We start from the raw sequence: 17,506 nt of genomic DNA on the forward strand, positions 1-17,506 counted from the left end.
ACTAGGTGGAGAAGCTTGTGGGGTTTGGGGTCAAATCCTGGAGATCCTGGAGATACTGGGGTTGCTTGAGGCTTGAGTTTTAGAATATGCATACAACCACCTCAACTCCAAGCACCGATCTTTACCCGAAATGTGGTGAGGTGGCTTCCTGTCCCACTCGTATCTACGGTGCGATTCCTGGCAAAGATTTTTCAGGATCCTTGTGGGATTCTTCTAGTGGCCATCTCACGTATATATAGGCCCTAAGGGAGCCAGTATCGGTGTTATCACCAGACACTGTACAAAGCCATCGATAAACAAAACAAAGATGCGAGCTTCCCTGTCATGTGCTGCTTTATTGGCAGCATTGGCTGATGCACAGCAGCTGTACTTCACGACGGACGGTTATACTGAGCGTCCACAGTGCACTCAAGCAGCTGCTACTCCTCAGTACCATTTCCGGCCCTTTTCCTATACCCTAAATGAGACGGTTCGGTGAGTGCTCTCGTGTTTACATGCATTGCAAACCAAAGGTACAATCCAGCTAATGCAATTCTCCAGCTTTGCTACTTCAGTACCCGCGCCAACCACAACCCGGACATATGCGCCTCCGTACTCGAAGGCCGTCAAGCACCTCACGACAAATCCAGTGACTACGACATGGGGTAACTGGCTGCCTAATCAGACAGTGATTACGGCCACAGATACAGATGATCCTTATGGACAAGCCGCGTGGTCGTCTCTTTGGCAGCAAGCCGAGCTTGAGAACTACACGACTACCGGACTGTATTCGACTACTGTCAGTCCCACGGCGGTTCCAACCAGTGAACTAGTCCTGCCACCACGGGAGTACTTCGGGCCAACAGATTGCTATAACTTCCCAGATGGCTTTATCTTCGGAGTTGCAGGAAGTGCAGCTCAGGTCGAAGGTGCTATGGGCTTGGAAGGTCGTAGCCCTACCATCCAGGAAAAGCTGGTGAATACCACTCAGCCAAAAAATTATGTGACGAACGAGAACTACTATCTTTACAAACAAGACATTCAACGATTGGCTGCCATGGGAGTCAAGTATTATAGTTTCTCGATCCCGTGGACGAGGATCCTACCATTCGTGCTGCCGGGTTCGCCCGTGAACGAACAGGGGGTCAAGCATTACGATAACTTGATTAACACTGTTCTTGATGCTGGAATGCAGCCTATAGTTACCTTGCTCCATTTTGACAGCCCATTGATGTTTGTCGGAAGCGACAACAGGTCAGTCCATCCACATATTGGTTACTACAACGGCGGCTACCAGAACGAGACCTTCGTGGATGCTTTTGTCAATTATGCGAAGATCGTTCTAACTCACTATGCTGACCGAGTTCCGATTTGGGTCACATTCAATGAGCCCTTTCTCTATTCTTTTAACTTCGCCGGTGCCAATAATGTGGTGCATGCGCACGCGCAAGTGTACCATTTCTACCACGAACAACTTAATGCCACCGGTAAGATGGGTATTAAACTCAATGACAATTTTGGCGTCCCTCGAGACCCAACCAATTCCAGCGACATCATGGCCGCCAACCGATTCCAAGAGATACAACTTGGACTTTATGCAAACCCCATCTTCTTAGGCGAACAATACCCGGACTCTGTGCTGACAACTCTACCGGGGGCCAAACCACTCAGTGACCAGGACCTTTCATATATAGGTAACACCTCGGACTTCTTCGGTGTCGACCCATATACCGCCACGGTAGTCTCCCAGCCTGCCGGAGGAATCGAGAGCTGTGCAAAGAACCAATCTACAGAGAACTCCTTATTCCCTTACTGCGTTATACAGGAGACAAAGAACATCTACGGTTGGAACATCGGATACCGTGCCCAAAGCTACGTGTACATCACACCTACCTACCTCAGAGAGTATGTCAACTATCTCTGGAATACCTTCCGGAAGCCCGTGTTCGTCACCGAGTTCGGGCTCCCTGTATCCCACGAAGCCGATCAGGAGTTGTCAGACCAGCTATTCGACACTCCACGCAGTATCTACTATCTGTCCTTCATGTCAGAGATTCTAAAAGCCATCCACGAAGATGGGGTGCATGTCATGGGTGCTTTGGCTTGGTCATGGGCTGATAACTGGGAGTTTGGCGACTATAAGCAGCAATTTGGGCTGCAGGTGGTGAATCGGACGACGCAGCAACGATTCTTCAAGAAGAGCTTTTTCGACTTGATTGATTTCGTGGGTGCGAGATTACCATCTTCTTCATGAGTTTGCCATCCGCAAGATATATTAAAAATGTGAGCTACTTTTATAAATAGTAGTAATTTCATCAAAGTTTAACTTGAAAGCGGATTGGCAATATGTTGGCTGCCCAGACCAGCAACTGGGGCAAGCATTGCAAAACGCTATCGACAGGAGCACAGGGTCCCCTTGTTGGAGATTCATGGGCGATCGGTTGATCTTGTTGCCTATCTTTCTCAAATATCCCCTACCTGAGCTCCAACTATAAATCTATTCATTTTTTTCCAGCGAGTCAGGTTTGGGCTAAGAGGCAGTTAGCTAACCTTCATGGCGTAAGACTCTTGGAAATCAGTAATCAGCCCGTGAGGCGACCCCAGATCGATATGGCAGAGTCCAGTAGCCACAATCTCACTGGGCATTCATCGTCTTGAATGTCACGAATCGAGAGGTCCTTGAGCCGAAAGTCAAGATTGCCATTGTCCAACGGCGGAAATGAAACAACCCCACGATAGTGTTGTGCCATGTTTTATGCCTACCTTACAAAGTGGCAGGTTTTTGATAAATATATGACTCTATCTGTACAGAAAGTTTTACCGGCTATATATTCGCCCGTTGAAACAAGTGGGTTAAGATTTCCCCTTGGGCGATTGGTTCAACCTTAACTCCCCGAGAATTGGCCACTTCCTCAGCTCCTCCACAGTGAGGGCTTGTCTGGTCACGATCTAGACTTATGTACTAATTCTGACGAACGTAAATATCCGCGATAAAGTCTTGATAATTTCTTGAGAATTCTATGATAGACTTCAACAAGAGAAGCACTTTTTGGTTGTTGGCTGAGGACAGAACATACTTGGAAAAAGAGGCCTATTATAAAGTTCATAGAAACAAAGATAGAATATAGAAGTCTGTTCTCCATTCAGGTTTCATTCTAAAATTCCCATTCTCGATAATATTGCTCTTCTACTGTAGACTAGGTTTATTGCCGAATTATATCATACCCAATGAACACTGGAAGGTAAGCCAAAGCCAAACCATACACACTATATGGACATATTGGCTTTTTCCCATTACAGCTCTTCACTATCGAGACCTGCGTTTTGAAACTAACGTCTTACACTTTGCTCTCTTGTTCCCATCTTATTGACACACTAGTCAAGGAAGAGAGGAAGACGTGACTCCTCAAGCCACCATCACGCCAGGCACCTTGAACCCGACGAGAGCCAAACCAAGACGGTATACGTCACCCCAGCCGGAGTATATGAATTCAATCTTTAGACCGAGACTCTGAGTTCCTTGACATTGTAAAAGACGATATTACTATACCTTTAGTACCGCAAAGGGTAAGTAGATATAGGAGACTTAAACTATATATATTAATCACTATTTCAAAGCTTCTGAAGACAACAATCTAAAATGCAAGAACATTAGTATATAGAACTAAATTAGTGGTATATATTAAGAGCGCTATAGTCCTGTGGGTAATACGATATGTAGGAGTAGGGAGATTAAACGTATTTAGGCCTTTAGGAGAGAATATGTTAGCATTCAAATAGCCTAAGTTACAGACGGTTCTAAATCCCTATATAGGTGGTAGGCCGCTCTTCAGGCTGCTATCGCCGTATAGGGGGCGGGGTAATCGCTGCCTGACGCAGCCGCCGTTACAGCTCATGCTTCGTGAATTTCCACAGAAACAGGGTTTTCTTATAAACACCATCAGTAAGAACCAACCTGTTCATTCCAATGTCATAACTATGCTTAACCACTTACCGTTCATCAAATCACCGCAGATCTTTTCATCAATTACTGCCAGAACCGCACCTATATACATACATCCGTCTGTTAGCTTGGCTCTCTGTTATTCCCGAACCCAAACTATCATAACCCCAATGTTAGCTCTATATTAAAAGGTCAATACATACCACCATTCCTAATGACAAGCTCTCCATTTCGCTCTTCAATCGTAGTCTTTTGGATCATGCCCACATCAATCTCGCCCCCCTTCTTGTGCCAAAGTACACGTTTGGGAAGCAGACTGCGATCCTCGACGAGGAATCGTCCAAGGTACCAGTCACCAGACTCGAGGAGGCCATCGTTATTAAGAGTAAAAATGGCTGGGTCGGTGTGGCCCACCTCTGCGTGGATTTGCTGTTCGTCGGGGTCGATGTTTTTTCGGGTAATGAGGCTGCCGCCAAGGGTGATGGTAAAGTAGTCTGGGAGAGCTGCCATGGTTGTGTTTTTACTTGCTGTTTGGGTCTGATCAGAGGGGGCTATGGAACTATGGAATAGAGGAGAGGGTATTTGAGGCGAGAAGAAATGAGAGTAAGATAAAGAGATGAAGAGAAAGAGAGCCGGCTCTTAATCTTTAAATACAGTAAAACCCGGGCATCCAGCTCCAGTTCCGGTGGGGGGGGGTCAGGATTTAGTGGCTTGGGGTGGGGTCCCAGTTCCGAGGGGGTCAGGATTTAGGTAGTAGTGGCTGGGGGTCAGGGTGGGGCGGAGAAACTATCTCCGAGAGGGTCAGACGAAATACTGCCGCTTCACATAATATTTTAATTTCTGATCCCCTCAGAGCTATTTCTTACTAATCTTTAAAAATTATAAAAATTACGATAGAGGGGATCTACGCGTTATAAGAAATCTAATTGGGTGTCGGGAATGGATTATCCACAAAAGTTCTCAAAACCCCGATGTAGGGAAATTTTATCATTCTACCTAATCCCCCATACAAAATTGCTCATAAAGGAGTATAGTGGGTCTCTTAAACCAATTATATAATTCCTAAGAAATATAAAAGTCACGTGGCCTACTATCTTTTAGTGTTTTTAAGTTTAAAATCTTACCCCCTTCCCTACGCAGAAAGACTAATAAGTATATAATATAGTATATATATACTACTTAGAATCCTAGTTTAAGCAATTTGAATGGCTTGCTGAATTGGTTGCTTACAAGTTATATGGGGGGTTTACTGTACTGTAGGTAGTGGAGTAGCTGCCCCACTGGACTTGTGTTGATCTTTATTCTTCAGCAAATACGATGCATTTAGGGTGCAGTGGCCCCCCGATCGCCATCAGTGATAGGTACATTCGGCTAAATCACTGCAGACTTCGGGGAGGAACATTTTCTTCTTTAAGATGGTGCAGCGTCAGCAGCCTTAAGACTGTACAGAGAAGCCATCGATCTGCCGCGTCATGCCCTAGACAAACAGTACGTCACTTCGCAACTATCTGCCTGCCTGAGTCTCTCTCTCCCCTGTGATAAGCACGGCTGGTGGGGCTCACAACTCATGTCCCACGAGGAATAACAGGAGCATCGCCGCGCGCTTTACATCGAGGACAGTGTCATTATTCTAAGCCCTTCTTCCAATACCTCACGCGCATGTGCGATGACCAAGCGAAACCACCCTGCTTCCTCGCTCTCATAGGTCTTTCCCGAGGTGATGTATTGGTTCTTGAACTTGTATATCTGCCTCACAATCACCCGAATATACGAGTGATAACTAGGAATGGCTGCTTAAACATAGGTTATATTACATTTTCCACCCGTGCTTTTTATCATTGCCGGTAGAGAAATGTACACCTTAGAGCCCCAGTACCATCTTTATTCAAGAGATGTGATCAACATCGAAGTTTGCTTAGACTAACAACGTTGTATAGATAGTTGCCGGTATTTAACAAAAACCAAGTGGGTTTTAGTTTTTAAAAGATAGAAATATATTGGTTATGGGTCATAAATGCTTTATTCGCTAGGGGATAAATCTGACCAATACAGCAACACTTTCATCAAAACAACTTAGGTTGGAAATCCTATTCAAATACGTACTGGTATTGTACGCATTTATTTAGCTGCTATTATTGACATTTTCCTTTTTAAATATCACTCTTCTGCCGAACTAAAGTATAGCAAGCATGGCAGTTGATGTCCCTACACTCACTGTATACTGAGTATATTATTTGAAGTATGCTTGGTAATGAAAGTAAGCATCATTAACCCCCCAGCTAACTAGTGCGTAAAGCCAGGTCGTGTTAGTCTTATTAAGCTATATTGCTTTATGTTAATCTAATGTGAATATACCTTGTCTGTCACACTACATCTCACTGGATGTCTGAGTACCAGTAAGTAGGTTTTCAAACCAAATAGTTGGAACAAGCTTTACTATTCGCGTTTACGACATCAGACATCTTTAGCTTCCTAGATTCATTCCAATATAGCTATTGAACACCATTGCCCACTATAGCTTCGCTAGAATGCCGTCTGACCGCAGTATGGAAAGGTGATTGCGGTTAATGTCGCTTATCGATCGACACCTACTCGAAAGTTAATAATCACTTTGGAATAATGAATGTGTTTCTGCAAGACAGGTTTACCCGGCTAGTGCCATAGTTATCCTCAGCTCATGTTGCAGTATATCCACCGCTAGCTCCACACCACTTTGGCCGTTGTACTGCATAGCAGGCTATCAGTCAGCATTGGTACCCGCTTATTATACTAGATCAAGGGAGTGCAACCGCCAGGCCCCATATAGGAATCCTCCCTAAAAAGCAATGCTCCGCACCCATAGCAAGGGCTTTGAAGATGTCTGAGCCTCGTCGGATTCCGCCATCGACGGCTATTTTTATTCTCCCTTTCGCCACAGGCGCACATTCCCGGAGTGCATCCAATGTGGCGGGTATTCCGTCTAGCTGGCGACCTCCATGGTTGGAAATAACAACCCCATCAACTCCATGTTGAATGGCAAGCTCAACATCTTCCACAGTTGAGACTGAAAACACAATTTAATCAGCATGTAGCGTATACACGGGAAGATGAGGATGCCTCTAGAGTGTACCTCCTTTGATCCACACTTGCATGGATGTGGTTTGCCGAAGCCACGGTATTATAGTGTGCCATTCGATACTGGCGTCTGGGCCTTGTATCAGTAAACCTTGTCACCATATTCAAAGAAACAGCTTGATTCTGAGCATACCAAATTGCATGGCACTATTGCTCCCAAAGAATTCCTCCCTGCCCCTGGACAGTAAGTTTGGCCAGCACAGATTTTCGGGGATGATGAAGTTATTGCGGTGCTCATTGATCCTTTTTCCTAACGTTGGGCAGTCTACGGACAGGAACACTGCTTTATAACCAGCTTCTATGTACCAGAGGAATGAGAGTTGGAATATAGAATCACGCGAGGACATAAGGATAAAACGTACCTTCAGCCTTTGTTAGAATGTCCTTCATCAGTGCTCGGTCCTTGAGCATTAGCAGGTGTACTGCATAAGGATTTCCATTGCCTTGCATTGCGACCTCCTCCAAAGACACAGTGGAGTGCATTGCTAAGACCATGGCAAGGTTCTTTCTAGCAGCCGCTCGAGAGGTTGCCAGCTCACCATCGCGGTGAGCTAATCTTTGCATGCCTGTCGGCCCAAACGTAATTGGTAAGGCGACCTGGATAATTACTCAGCGACGTGTATAGAACAAGGAGCTATGGTAAAATATGAATACCTTGGATCCAAGGAATTGCGAGGACATATCAATATTTTCGACGTTCACTAGAGTGCGTGGTCTGATCTTATACCGATTGTACGCTGCTTCGTTCTCCTGCAGCCTGTCATTGATATTAGCTGCGGCTACCTTTTGTGTTAATGGGATGTAAATTTGGAATAGAACTATACGTTACTAAGTCCATGGCCCCTTCATCGTGAAATTCTGAGAATACTCTGTCAGTGAAAGAGAACTACAACATTTGAGTAGGTGTGTAGCACCTGCATAGCTCTTTGGCAGGTTCCGTCTAGCTGCTTTTTGCAAGTCCTTAATGGAAAGGACGCTTCTATCCTTCACCTCCTCGCGATTCATGTTGATATGCACGCCTACGTGCCGAATAATTTCGTAGAATGAAAAGCGTTAGAGTAAAGATCAGAAAGGCAAGCTAGCATAGCATCGTAGTTGATCCAAGAGATATGTGAACGAAGGGGAAAGCCATGTTCGCCGTCTGACAGAAATCTAAACGGGATAGTTATTCCAACCCAGCGGTCTGGATCCCACAATGACGCGTCAGGATGCTTCTGTTCAGTCTCCGGCCACTCAATCAAGAATTACCGGACAGCCTGGTTTACCTTTTTTCCGTACGTCATATAGCCCATAGCAAGTAAAGAGTCACTTCTATGGATAGGTTCATCCCCTCCGTACATTCCTGCCGCCTCCTGAGAGGGTAGAGCTGGATCAACTGGGTGTACATGGTGGCCAGTTGTGTGACAAATAGTCGGTCTAGCGCTGGCATGTTGACCCCAACCCAACGTCCATGGATTGGAACACTAGTTGAAGCCTAATTTAGCTTCTGGAACAAGTATCTTGCTGATGCACAGTCTGTATTTAGTGGAGCCAGTATAAGAAATATTGGTAGAGCTATTTCAGTGTGTGCGAACTAGTCCACTGTTCCAAATATTGACCCTGACAGGTCGCCACCTCGCTAAAGGGCCATATCCCGGACCCGGACCCCCACAAACAAATGCCGGACCCGGACGATCAACTTCCTATGTAATCCAGTAAGGGTCTTGCTTGGCGATCCCTGGGGCCTCGTTCCTTGGTTAATAGTGGGCCCGGTACCCGATCACTTGCCACCAAGTAGGTGGTGTTCCCACGGTTTTTACATGCGTGTCAGGGCTGCCCCAGTTAAAGCAGTCCGATACGTAGATTGTAGTTAAACTCAATGCCGCAAGCGTCGCATGGGTGCAGTAGGTATCTAGTGGTTGGCTTATTATATGCCGGCTAGTCCATCGCGCCCGGACCTTGGTTCCAGAGGGTCTCTTCCACGACCGTGGATCAGCATGAGCCTCCCCACACAATTTTCTCGCAGTAGTTACACGGAGCACATATATATTTTTGACCCCACACTGAATGGAATCTACGTACGCGTATACTTTGAGTTAAAGGTACAAGTTTTAGTTAAAGGTCAATATTTGGGTTTTGTCTGGTCCTATCCTATAGTTTCACATCTATGTCATAGTGGAAACTACAGTTTTGCCTGTTCTAAGCTTGTTAGAACTCTTCTGGGTGGGCCAGCTCGGCTTCCGTTCATCCCACTAGACATCGGTCTGCCTGTTGGTTTGTATGCCCATCGGGCGCGATGGATCCTCGGGGCGCTGTGCTCAAGTATATCGACGACATACCGTCCTATAATTGGTAGAAATTTGAAGCCGCTAGAACAGGTTAGCCGTCACAGCGTCTAGGGCGCGGCAAAGGTATGCGGAAAGGGCTGTGGTAGACGGTACTTACTGACCGCTGTCTCCAGTGGCTAAAAACAAGCCAGCAATATCAGGGTGGTGATCGATGATAAAGTCCCCGTCTGGGGTGTCAGAATACCAGCAAAGCTTGCGATTGATCCATGGGTGGTCCTTGAATTGAGGCAAGAGCAAGGTGAGGCCCGCACGGAGAGCGGCGTCGGCCTCGTCTGGGATGAATTGAGACTTGAAAGAATGCCTGAAGAGCCTTGGGGCGGAGGTCGAACTCCACGCAGGAATGTGCCCTCTGGATTCAGCCGCCAATGTGGTTTCATATCCATAATCATGCCTTGCCACTTTCAAGACGTTATCGCTAGTCGGGGGAAAGACAAACACCCCCGATGTCAAATTGCATGTCACCGGTTGCTTTGCTAGCTTGGCGGCTTCATCTTTGGACAGTTGAATTGACGCCACTGGGTGGCAAGTGGAAACGACTGCCCCATGAAGATCAAGCAGATGGTTTGTCCATGACCCAGTTGCTAAAATCAGCCGAGCACAGGTCATAGTCTCTCCAGAAGCCACCTTGACGCCCACCACCCTTTTCTCTGCCTGCAACAGTGACATAACCATCCCTCGTTTCCCAGTTATGAATGAGATGCCGGCCTTAGTGCACTCGGATACAACTGCTTGAATAACATGCTTTGCATTGACCCACCCACAGACCTTGTTAGAATAGCCACTGACATGCAGGGGCAAATCTCCATCAAAGAATGGATACCTCGCCTTGAATTCATCTCTCCCTCTGAAGGTATGAACTGTTTGTCCAAGCATCTGCAATGCCTGCTTGGTGCGTACAACGCGGGGATCATCGATTGACTCCGTCATAAGAGTGAATTCACACTCGTTGAAATGGTCATCATACTTTTGTCTCCACATCTGCAAAGCTTCCAAGCCTAGTTTGGCATAGAATGGATCTGTGTAGTCAACACGTATTACCCTGGAAATGTCGACACTAGATCCATCAAGGACTGGGGGCATGTGTCTATCTAGTACGAATATCTGTTGGTAGCCCCGCTTGCGGAGTTCCAAAGCTGTGGCCAACCCAAAAACACCAGCACCCACGATTATTATGCGATCTGTGCTCGGGCATGGTTTGTCAGGGATGGAAGATGACTGTTGCATCATGAAGACACCAAGACGTTGCAAATTCCGAATCGACAGAGTCGTGCAATTTGATATGACGAAGAGCTACCGTGCCATACCAGGTTTATATATGTCAGCATCCTTCGTCGGGTCAATTTGTGCCCCCACAGACAACACCGTTCCGTGGTTCATGGGCCCAATTCCGGCACAATACAACCACGACCATCCAGTTTAAATCAAGATTAACGTCATAGCGTTTCGACAGACAAATCCCTCCATTCTCTCTATTCGAATTGAGTGAACGGCTTTCAGTAAGAATCTAACGCCTTTAGTTCGACAGCTCAGATATTCTTCATTCTGTACTTTATCCACTGGGTTTTAAAGGACAAAATTAGGTAGATCCCGTTATGTGTTCTCAAAAGTCCAAACCTTCGTGAAAGACAGTTAAGCAAATGGCTAAATATTGGACCCACGCCACTTTCTTCCAATCACTGTGAACATCTTCAGCTCGGGGACAATCCCATCAGAGTAAGCCGCTTCCATCTCCCGCAGCATGCGAGAGGCTATTGCATTGGCCTCAGTCTGATCTCCAGTCTGTCCGCTCCGTAGGATTGTGACTGGTAGTATGGCTTGAAGTAACTGGCTACACCATAGCTGTATATCTGCATAGTGCTCGGGGGTTGCAAGTGTGCTGTATTCGTACTTGCGAAGACCTTGCAACCCAAGGTTCCAACCTTCCCGCATAAGAAGGTTCGACATCCGCAGGGACAAACCAGCATCTGCCATATACTCAGAGACTAGATTTATGGCTCTTGTTATCTCCACAGACGGTCGATTAGGTGCCGTATAGCAAAAGTCGGCATCTTCCCATTGGAGGTATCCGTTCGGGCCTGTACACAATCCTTTAGATGCTACCGAGGTTGGATAGATAGAATTCCCTATACGATAACACACTTACGCAGTAGACCGATCATATTTTCTAAAGCCTTAAGCAGATCAGGTTCACGAAGAGCCAAAACAAACAAGCGAATGTGAACGATATCATAGCGGCCCAAGTGTTCGTTTGGGAAAGGCTGGGTGACATCATGGATTGTGAAATCGATGGTTCCCTGTTCAGCAGGAAACTGATCACTGGAGATATCAAATCCATGTAGGTGGCAGGGTGGTGCCTCGGGAACAGAGTTGATCCACTTCGACAGACGTCTCAACCATATCCTATAACATTGTTAATGAATGAAGAGAAGGATAGGGTGTACAAAGGCTGACCCTGTGCCCGTGCCCACATCAGCAACATTCACGCCATTCTTCATGTCAATGCTCATCGAGGGGTGCAATAGCTCATACCCCATGAAGTTGGCTAAAGTCCCATGCTGCATGTCTAGCCTGCATTCTGGGTTATTACCGTACATCAACAAGATTTGCTTCAGACATACCGCTGGGACTCTGTATGATCCCTGTTGTTAAGGAGGTATAATTCCTGGTTAGCCATATTTCATCCTATATGTACTGGGGAGTTGGAATCTTCAGAAAGCCGATTTGCGAAAGACTGAGTAGATAATAGTGGCCTGTGGTTGGGGGGCATTAAGCAGAATTTAAGTAACAGATCAGTCAGTTATTAACAGTTGTGACTGGCTGAGAACCATTATTAAATATTATTAAACTGTTCTAGTAATTGTAACAGTCCCTTAGTAGGTTATAGCTATTAATCAATTATTATTTAGTCATGTATTATCTCTAATATTTATTAATCTTTCAGTAACCAGTCATGACCATAGTTCTATCGTCCATTAGCGATGTCGAAAGATATGTGGAGAGGTGGCGACGCCCGGTGTGTCGGGTCGTAGATAGAGGATTTACCAAGAACACAAACCCTATTATGGGTATATTCGCATTCACTCAATCATTTGAAGATAGTGCTTGGAAACCCTTCAGGCCTACGTTGCTTTCCATATAATTTTTAGAGCAGTGCTTTTGCACTGCCCCGTACCCAGTACCACGGAAATATGTACCGCGGGAAAACAAACCCTATGCCCGACCACGGATACGCTCTTCGGTGGCAGCAAATAAAAGTGTTCTCCTGGAAGCTCCATTTGACCCAATGCTTCGGCCCCATCAAAAGTGACTGAAATGCCTCATAATATTATCGGAAGTATACCGAAGCGCGAACAATTGTTGTACTTTCCAATGATCAGGAAGACGAATGAGTTTTCACGGCCTCATGGTAAGCACCACCAGAGTGCTAGATTACGTCTGCTGTACCACGGGACCGTGGTGGAAATGGGAGAGCCGGTTCTGTTCTTCTTGTTTCTGCTTTGTGCTCATTGGCGATATCATTGTAATCTATGATAGCATATTCCCAGTCACCTAGTCTCTGGAACCCTATTCTGCAATAACCCGAGCATACCATGGTCATCTCATGCCTCTAGATCAAAGGAAAAGCTGTTTAGCTCCCTATTTACGCTCAGCTTACGTCTAGCTGTCGTTTTCGGAATAGAGCTATGGGGCATCAAGCCCTACTATGGCCATTACCAACTCTGGATATTCAGAGATACCAATACGTACTGTAGTCTAGGATGACGTTCTCGACAATGATCATAACACATAATGGCTAGGCGAAATGACTGTATATAAAGGATCAAGAACACTTGGAGTGAGCTGTATATGACTTCCTCAAGCTTAGCAATATAAAGATAACACCACAAGCTAAATCCCTTGTCCTTACCACTTTTGACTGTATACTTAAGCATTATGACTCTAGCCACTGTGGCCTTTGACATATTTCTCCGTGGCTCTAGAAGCCAAAGGCATGCAGCCGCCAAGTCGTTGGTTGGCTCTTTGCGAAGGACCGGCTTTGTGAAGCTGATCAATCATGGCCTTCCCCTAGAGACAATTGAGAAAGCGCAGGAATGGGTATCCTTATCTCACCTTTATACTAGCACAGCTCGATGCTAAATCCCATACAGAACACGAAGTTTTTCAACCTTAGGCCAGAGCTAAAGGCCAGGGTCGTCAATCCTCCTAGCCCACAGCCCCAGCGCGGATGGAGTTATAAAGGAGCCGAAACCACGGCCGGCCTGCGGACTCCAAACCCCGGTAACATCCGGATGGACGAGAAAGTAAGTCATTTCAGCCTTTGTTCTACCTTTTACCAGGGCTGTTTCGTCAATTACCATCAGTATTGTAGAGACTAGTCTCAAATGCTCATTTGTGACAGGAGAATTTCGATGTCGGCCCACAGGATGACGCTGTATATCCGAACAGATGGCCACATGACAGCCTTCCAGGCTTCCAAGCATTCACAGAGGCATTCTTTAGGGAGTGTCAGAACTTGTGCCTAGATGTTATGTCGGCGTGTGAGATTGGGTGCGATGTACCTGAAGGAACGTTCGTCAGGCGTTGTATGCCGGCTTCCAGCGAGCTGAGATACAACTATTATCCCCCTGTTAGCCTGTCCCGGCTGAATGAAGGTACGACTCGTCGGGGATGGCCTCACACTGACTTTGGAATCATTACGCTGCTTTTCCAGGATACCAAAGGGGGACTGGAATATGAGGACCGTCAGCACCCCGGAACATTCATTCCATTAGTGCGGGAGAGGCCTGATGAGATAGCGATCAACGTGAGCGACACCTTCCAACGATTAACAAATGACTTCATCCGAGCTGGTGTACATCAAGTCTCCCTTCCCCAAAACCTTTCCTCTATGCCACAAAACTCCAGTGACCATATCCTGCCCGAGCGACATTCAACTGTCTTTTTCTTCAAGGCTCATCGCGAGTGCATGGTGGGTGCTATACCGGATTTCGTTAACGAGCAGAACCCGGCAAAATATGATAACATCACTGCTCTTGAGTTTCATAATCGCATGACAGATATTTTGGTTCGCAACGCCAGTTCTCCTCCAACTGCCACATAGTCCTCATTTTGGGGCAGAGGAGAGATATGAGAGTACATCTTGTGATGTATAAATTTCATTAGATATTATTGCATCTCTAGAGTAGGGGATTCATTTAGTTGTTAGTTACTAGAGAAATATTCAATGAGTTCAATTATATACGAAATACGTCCTACATGAAGCTTTCCCACTAGATTGAAACTTGCCTTCATAACAACAAGTAGATCTCAGGCTTAAGCACCAAAGCGTACGGTACGTTGGGTAATTCAAAAGAATAGTAATAGATGCCAGAATACTGGTACACCACGGAGGGAATCGCGGCTCTCGCTCTGATAACAGGAAATTATTTATCTAATACTGCATCTAATATACATCCTGTCGTACTTCGACAGCGTCGGCAGACGGCGACACCTGGAATAGAGAAATAGGATCATAGTGGCTAGCACCTCGCTGCAGTAGATGCATGGGGCCTTGATGGATGGCCATGGCCATGAGGAAAAGCCTAGAGGACTTGCCTCCTGTATATTGCCTAACCTGTAGATAGGTATTGACAAGCACATCTATTCCATAGGTTATGAGAGGAAACGATACTTGTTGGGACTCCAAGGGCCGTGCTTGTCACAATCACCGACGGTTCGCCGATCTCCTGCAGGATGGCTCCTCTGAGCATCCCACTGTTGGTCTGGAATGGACACATTCCCAGGTCCGAGACACCTTTCAGTATAGAAGTCGTATACAGCATTTCCTGACCCTTCCTCTATACGTAATGGCCCTTTCCTGGGGCATATCAAGCTAGTATTGCATATACTGCAAATTGATATATGCGACGGCGTATAACTGAATTCGTCACATGTGTTACAGACGCTGGCAAGCCACATATCGACCGCCCGGTGTGCACATCCCAAACGGGGTATCATGGACTCTTCTTTTCCAAGCTGCCCTGCCTCTATCGTTAACTTGTATTCCACTCTGACTTTCAGCATGTCGGTTTCGCCCAGCTCAGGTAATATCTGAATTTTTATCTCCGAAGGTCCGTAGTTCATGACGCAAGAGTGCCAGTAGAAGCGTTCCTGGGCACTAACGCCACATTGCGTTGCTAGAGCCGTCAGAGATTGTTGTCGCGCTCGCAGAAGGTCAACGAGCTCCATCTTTCCGCGAAAGGTTAACTTGATGCATGGACATAAATCAACTACGCCAGCGAGATCCCCGAGATTACAAATTCGATCTTCAGGTTGCTTTTTCCGTTCTCTCTGGGGAGAGCTGGCCACCATATGTAGCTTTAAGCATCTGGAGCAAGCAAGCCACCGCTTGTTCTCTAGGAGTCTGATGAGTTGCCACCGAAGAGTCACAAAGTTGTATTGGTTCCGATAGTGCTTGAAGAGCGGCGCAAAGTCCGGAGTGAAACGCAGGATTTCTGAGTTCAGAACAGTAACATCTGCTAAGAATAGTCGCGTGCAGGTCAAGGCAAGACACGCCCGAGGAATCACCGGCAAATATGATGTGATCTTCAGCAATAATTCCGTCGGCAATTGAACAAGATAACAGCTACCCCCACTCTGTGCTTTTCCTTGGGCCCGAGCTAATGGCCAATGTCCCGTTTGTATCGAGGTTTCCCACTTTTCCTTCAGACGCTGAAGGCTGTTTGTCATGCTAATCGAGAATGTTCTTCTCAGATGATGCCTTGTAGAAAACGATATTATCTTTTTGCTCGGCTCTCGAGCTGAGGGCATCTTTTTGTCGCTATAGTCGCCCATATTTTGAAAGGAGTTCATTCTTGTGCCGAAGAACTTGGTCTGGCAGCGCTCCTGTCGTCGCCTGGCCTTGCAAAATATAACGATAACGTATGGAGCGCTCTTTCCCAAAAGATGGAAAGATTCTGTGTCAAAAGAATGAAAGTAAAATGAATGAAGGCGTATATAAGACAACCATTTCCTTCATTGGTAAGTCAAGAAGGATCAGACAAAGCGTCCATAACTAAGACGCTCAAAATTCTTGACTTATCTCCATGAGGCGGGCCTTGGGGGGTGAACGGTGTCATATAGCCCACAGCTCTGTGGTGCTAAAGCTATAGCGTAGGGCACTAGATAATCTCTATTGCCTAGCTTTAAGGCACACTCTCAGCAAGGATTATATGCAGGAGAAGTAATATATAAAAATTTGCATAACATAGGCTTGAAGTACCCACTAAAAGCCCCTACTCCGCCCTACTATCTTCTACTAGTCCTGGATATCATTATTTCCCAGGTGCTCCATATGTGAGATGAATAAAAGCTCCGTGCTTTTAATTTGCGCGAGAGGCGGCAGTAATTCCCGCATACGGCCTGAGCTTGCAAGATAAATCAAAGTCTACTTCCCTGTATTAGTGCTCAGCTGGTGGCAAAGCTGCATCTACTATATACTGACTTGTCCCACATACAGCATAGGATCCATAGGAACGATGCCATTTGGCAGGGCTGTCCAGTTATTAGCGTACTTTTTCCCGGTCTAGCCTTTCTATCCATGAGCAATGCAACCCTTCTCACAAATAATTCGCCGCTTCTCCACTTTGCCTTCAACCGAATAGCGCCGCTTGCTGTCACAGGGACGACCCTAGCTCGGTGGGTCTGCTGCATAGCGTACAACGAATAAATTTATCAGGCATTGGAGCGCCAGCTACACTAGCAAGGATAAAGTCGCATCACCACTTCCGAAAATGCCCACCTGCGGCATCCACTTGGGTAAGGAGCATGGAGAACGAAATACCCAAGTTGTTGATCAAGAATGATATCAATCTAAGGCCGCAGTATGTAGCCAGTCATGAACGACGCGTTATTGTATAGTAGGGGTCACTTTGGGAGTCTGTGCTAAGCACAGAGAATTGTTCCATCCAAGCCAATGCCAGTCACTTTTGTACGGAACTAGATTAGGTGTCAAACAGTTAAGGGTGGCTAGCAATGGGGTCCTATTATCTCCTGCATAAATGTAGAGCACTGCTCAGGTTCTAATTCAGTAAATCACCGTTATAAGCAACCCCGCTACAGGGAATCTATGCGTTAATCGTTCGAAGCAATCCAACTAAATGTC

General features: G+C 46.2%; 7 protein-coding genes across 7 annotated transcripts; 2 read left to right on the plus strand and 5 right to left on the minus strand.

Moving 5' to 3' along the window:
• Positions 1–307: 307 nt before the first annotated feature.
• On the plus strand, positions 308–2,233 carry BDV38DRAFT_269597 (glycoside hydrolase family 1 protein; the record flags this gene model as incomplete). Its single annotated transcript, XM_032056991.1, has 2 exons — positions 308–474; positions 541–2,233. The coding sequence occupies 2 exons, from the start codon at positions 308–310 to the stop codon at positions 2,231–2,233; spliced, it is 1,860 nt and encodes a 619-aa protein (XP_031915888.1).
• Positions 2,234–3,783: 1,550 nt separating this feature from the next.
• Positions 3,784–4,622, minus strand: BDV38DRAFT_241291 (uncharacterized protein). The gene is made up of 3 exons (XM_032054012.1): positions 4,126–4,622; positions 3,974–4,024; positions 3,784–3,906 (listed from the first exon to the last, which is right to left on the minus strand). Exons 1-3 carry the CDS (start codon positions 4,430–4,432, stop codon positions 3,872–3,874), a joined length of 393 nt encoding a protein of 130 aa, XP_031915889.1. The 5' UTR covers positions 4,433–4,622; the 3' UTR covers positions 3,784–3,871.
• Positions 4,623–6,434: 1,812 nt separating this feature from the next.
• On the minus strand, positions 6,435–8,041 carry BDV38DRAFT_291109 (alpha-hydroxy acid oxidase; the record flags this gene model as incomplete). Its single annotated transcript, XM_032061660.1, has 9 exons — positions 6,435–6,510; positions 6,571–6,647; positions 6,712–6,965; positions 7,032–7,106; positions 7,170–7,334; positions 7,399–7,633; positions 7,691–7,793; positions 7,861–7,894; positions 7,951–8,041. The coding sequence occupies 9 exons, from the start codon at positions 8,039–8,041 to the stop codon at positions 6,435–6,437; spliced, it is 1,110 nt and encodes a 369-aa protein (XP_031915890.1).
• Positions 8,042–9,197: 1,156 nt separating this feature from the next.
• Positions 9,198–10,587, minus strand: BDV38DRAFT_291110 (NAD(P)/FAD-dependent oxidoreductase; the record flags this gene model as incomplete). Its single annotated transcript, XM_032061661.1, has 2 exons — positions 9,198–9,384; positions 9,461–10,587. 2 exons carry the CDS (start codon positions 10,585–10,587, stop codon positions 9,198–9,200), a joined length of 1,314 nt encoding a protein of 437 aa, XP_031915891.1.
• A 417-nt stretch (positions 10,588–11,004) lies between these two features.
• On the minus strand, positions 11,005–12,037 carry BDV38DRAFT_291111 (class I SAM-dependent methyltransferase; the record flags this gene model as incomplete). Its single annotated transcript, XM_032061662.1, has 4 exons — positions 11,005–11,438; positions 11,507–11,763; positions 11,815–11,931; positions 11,982–12,037. The coding sequence occupies 4 exons, from the start codon at positions 12,035–12,037 to the stop codon at positions 11,005–11,007; spliced, it is 864 nt and encodes a 287-aa protein (XP_031915892.1).
• A 1,259-nt stretch (positions 12,038–13,296) lies between these two features.
• On the plus strand, positions 13,297–14,464 carry BDV38DRAFT_269601 (Clavaminate synthase-like protein; the record flags this gene model as incomplete). Its single annotated transcript, XM_032056992.1, has 2 exons — positions 13,297–13,458; positions 13,763–14,464. The coding sequence occupies 2 exons, from the start codon at positions 13,297–13,299 to the stop codon at positions 14,462–14,464; spliced, it is 864 nt and encodes a 287-aa protein (XP_031915893.1).
• Positions 14,465–14,759: 295 nt separating this feature from the next.
• BDV38DRAFT_241294 (uncharacterized protein) lies at positions 14,760–16,424 on the minus strand. The gene has a single exon (XM_032054013.1). It carries the CDS (start codon positions 16,213–16,215, stop codon positions 15,016–15,018), a length of 1,200 nt encoding a protein of 399 aa, XP_031915894.1. The 5' UTR covers positions 16,216–16,424; the 3' UTR covers positions 14,760–15,015.
• Positions 16,425–17,506: the final 1,082 nt, after the last annotated feature.

This window comes from Aspergillus pseudotamarii, assembly GCF_009193445.1.
Source record: "Aspergillus pseudotamarii strain CBS 117625 unplaced genomic scaffold BDV38scaffold_14, whole genome shotgun sequence".
Taxonomy (NCBI): Eukaryota; Fungi; Ascomycota; class Eurotiomycetes; order Eurotiales; family Aspergillaceae; genus Aspergillus; species Aspergillus pseudotamarii.

Coding starts and splice junctions, on each gene's coding strand:
- BDV38DRAFT_241291 (XM_032054012.1), bottom strand. CDS start 4,432: ATGGCAGCTCTCCCAGACTACTTTACCATCACCCTTGGCGGCAGCCTC. Junction 4,025..4,125: donor GCTTGTCATTAGGAATGGTG/GTATGTATTGAC, acceptor GTATGTATATAG/GTGCGGTTCTGGCAGTAATT. Junction 3,907..3,973: donor CTGCGGTGATTTGATGAACG/GTAAGTGGTTAA, acceptor GGTGTTTATAAG/AAAACCCTGTTTCTGTGGAA.
- BDV38DRAFT_241294 (XM_032054013.1), bottom strand. CDS start 16,215: ATGAACTCCTTTCAAAATATGGGCGACTATAGCGACAAAAAGATGCCC.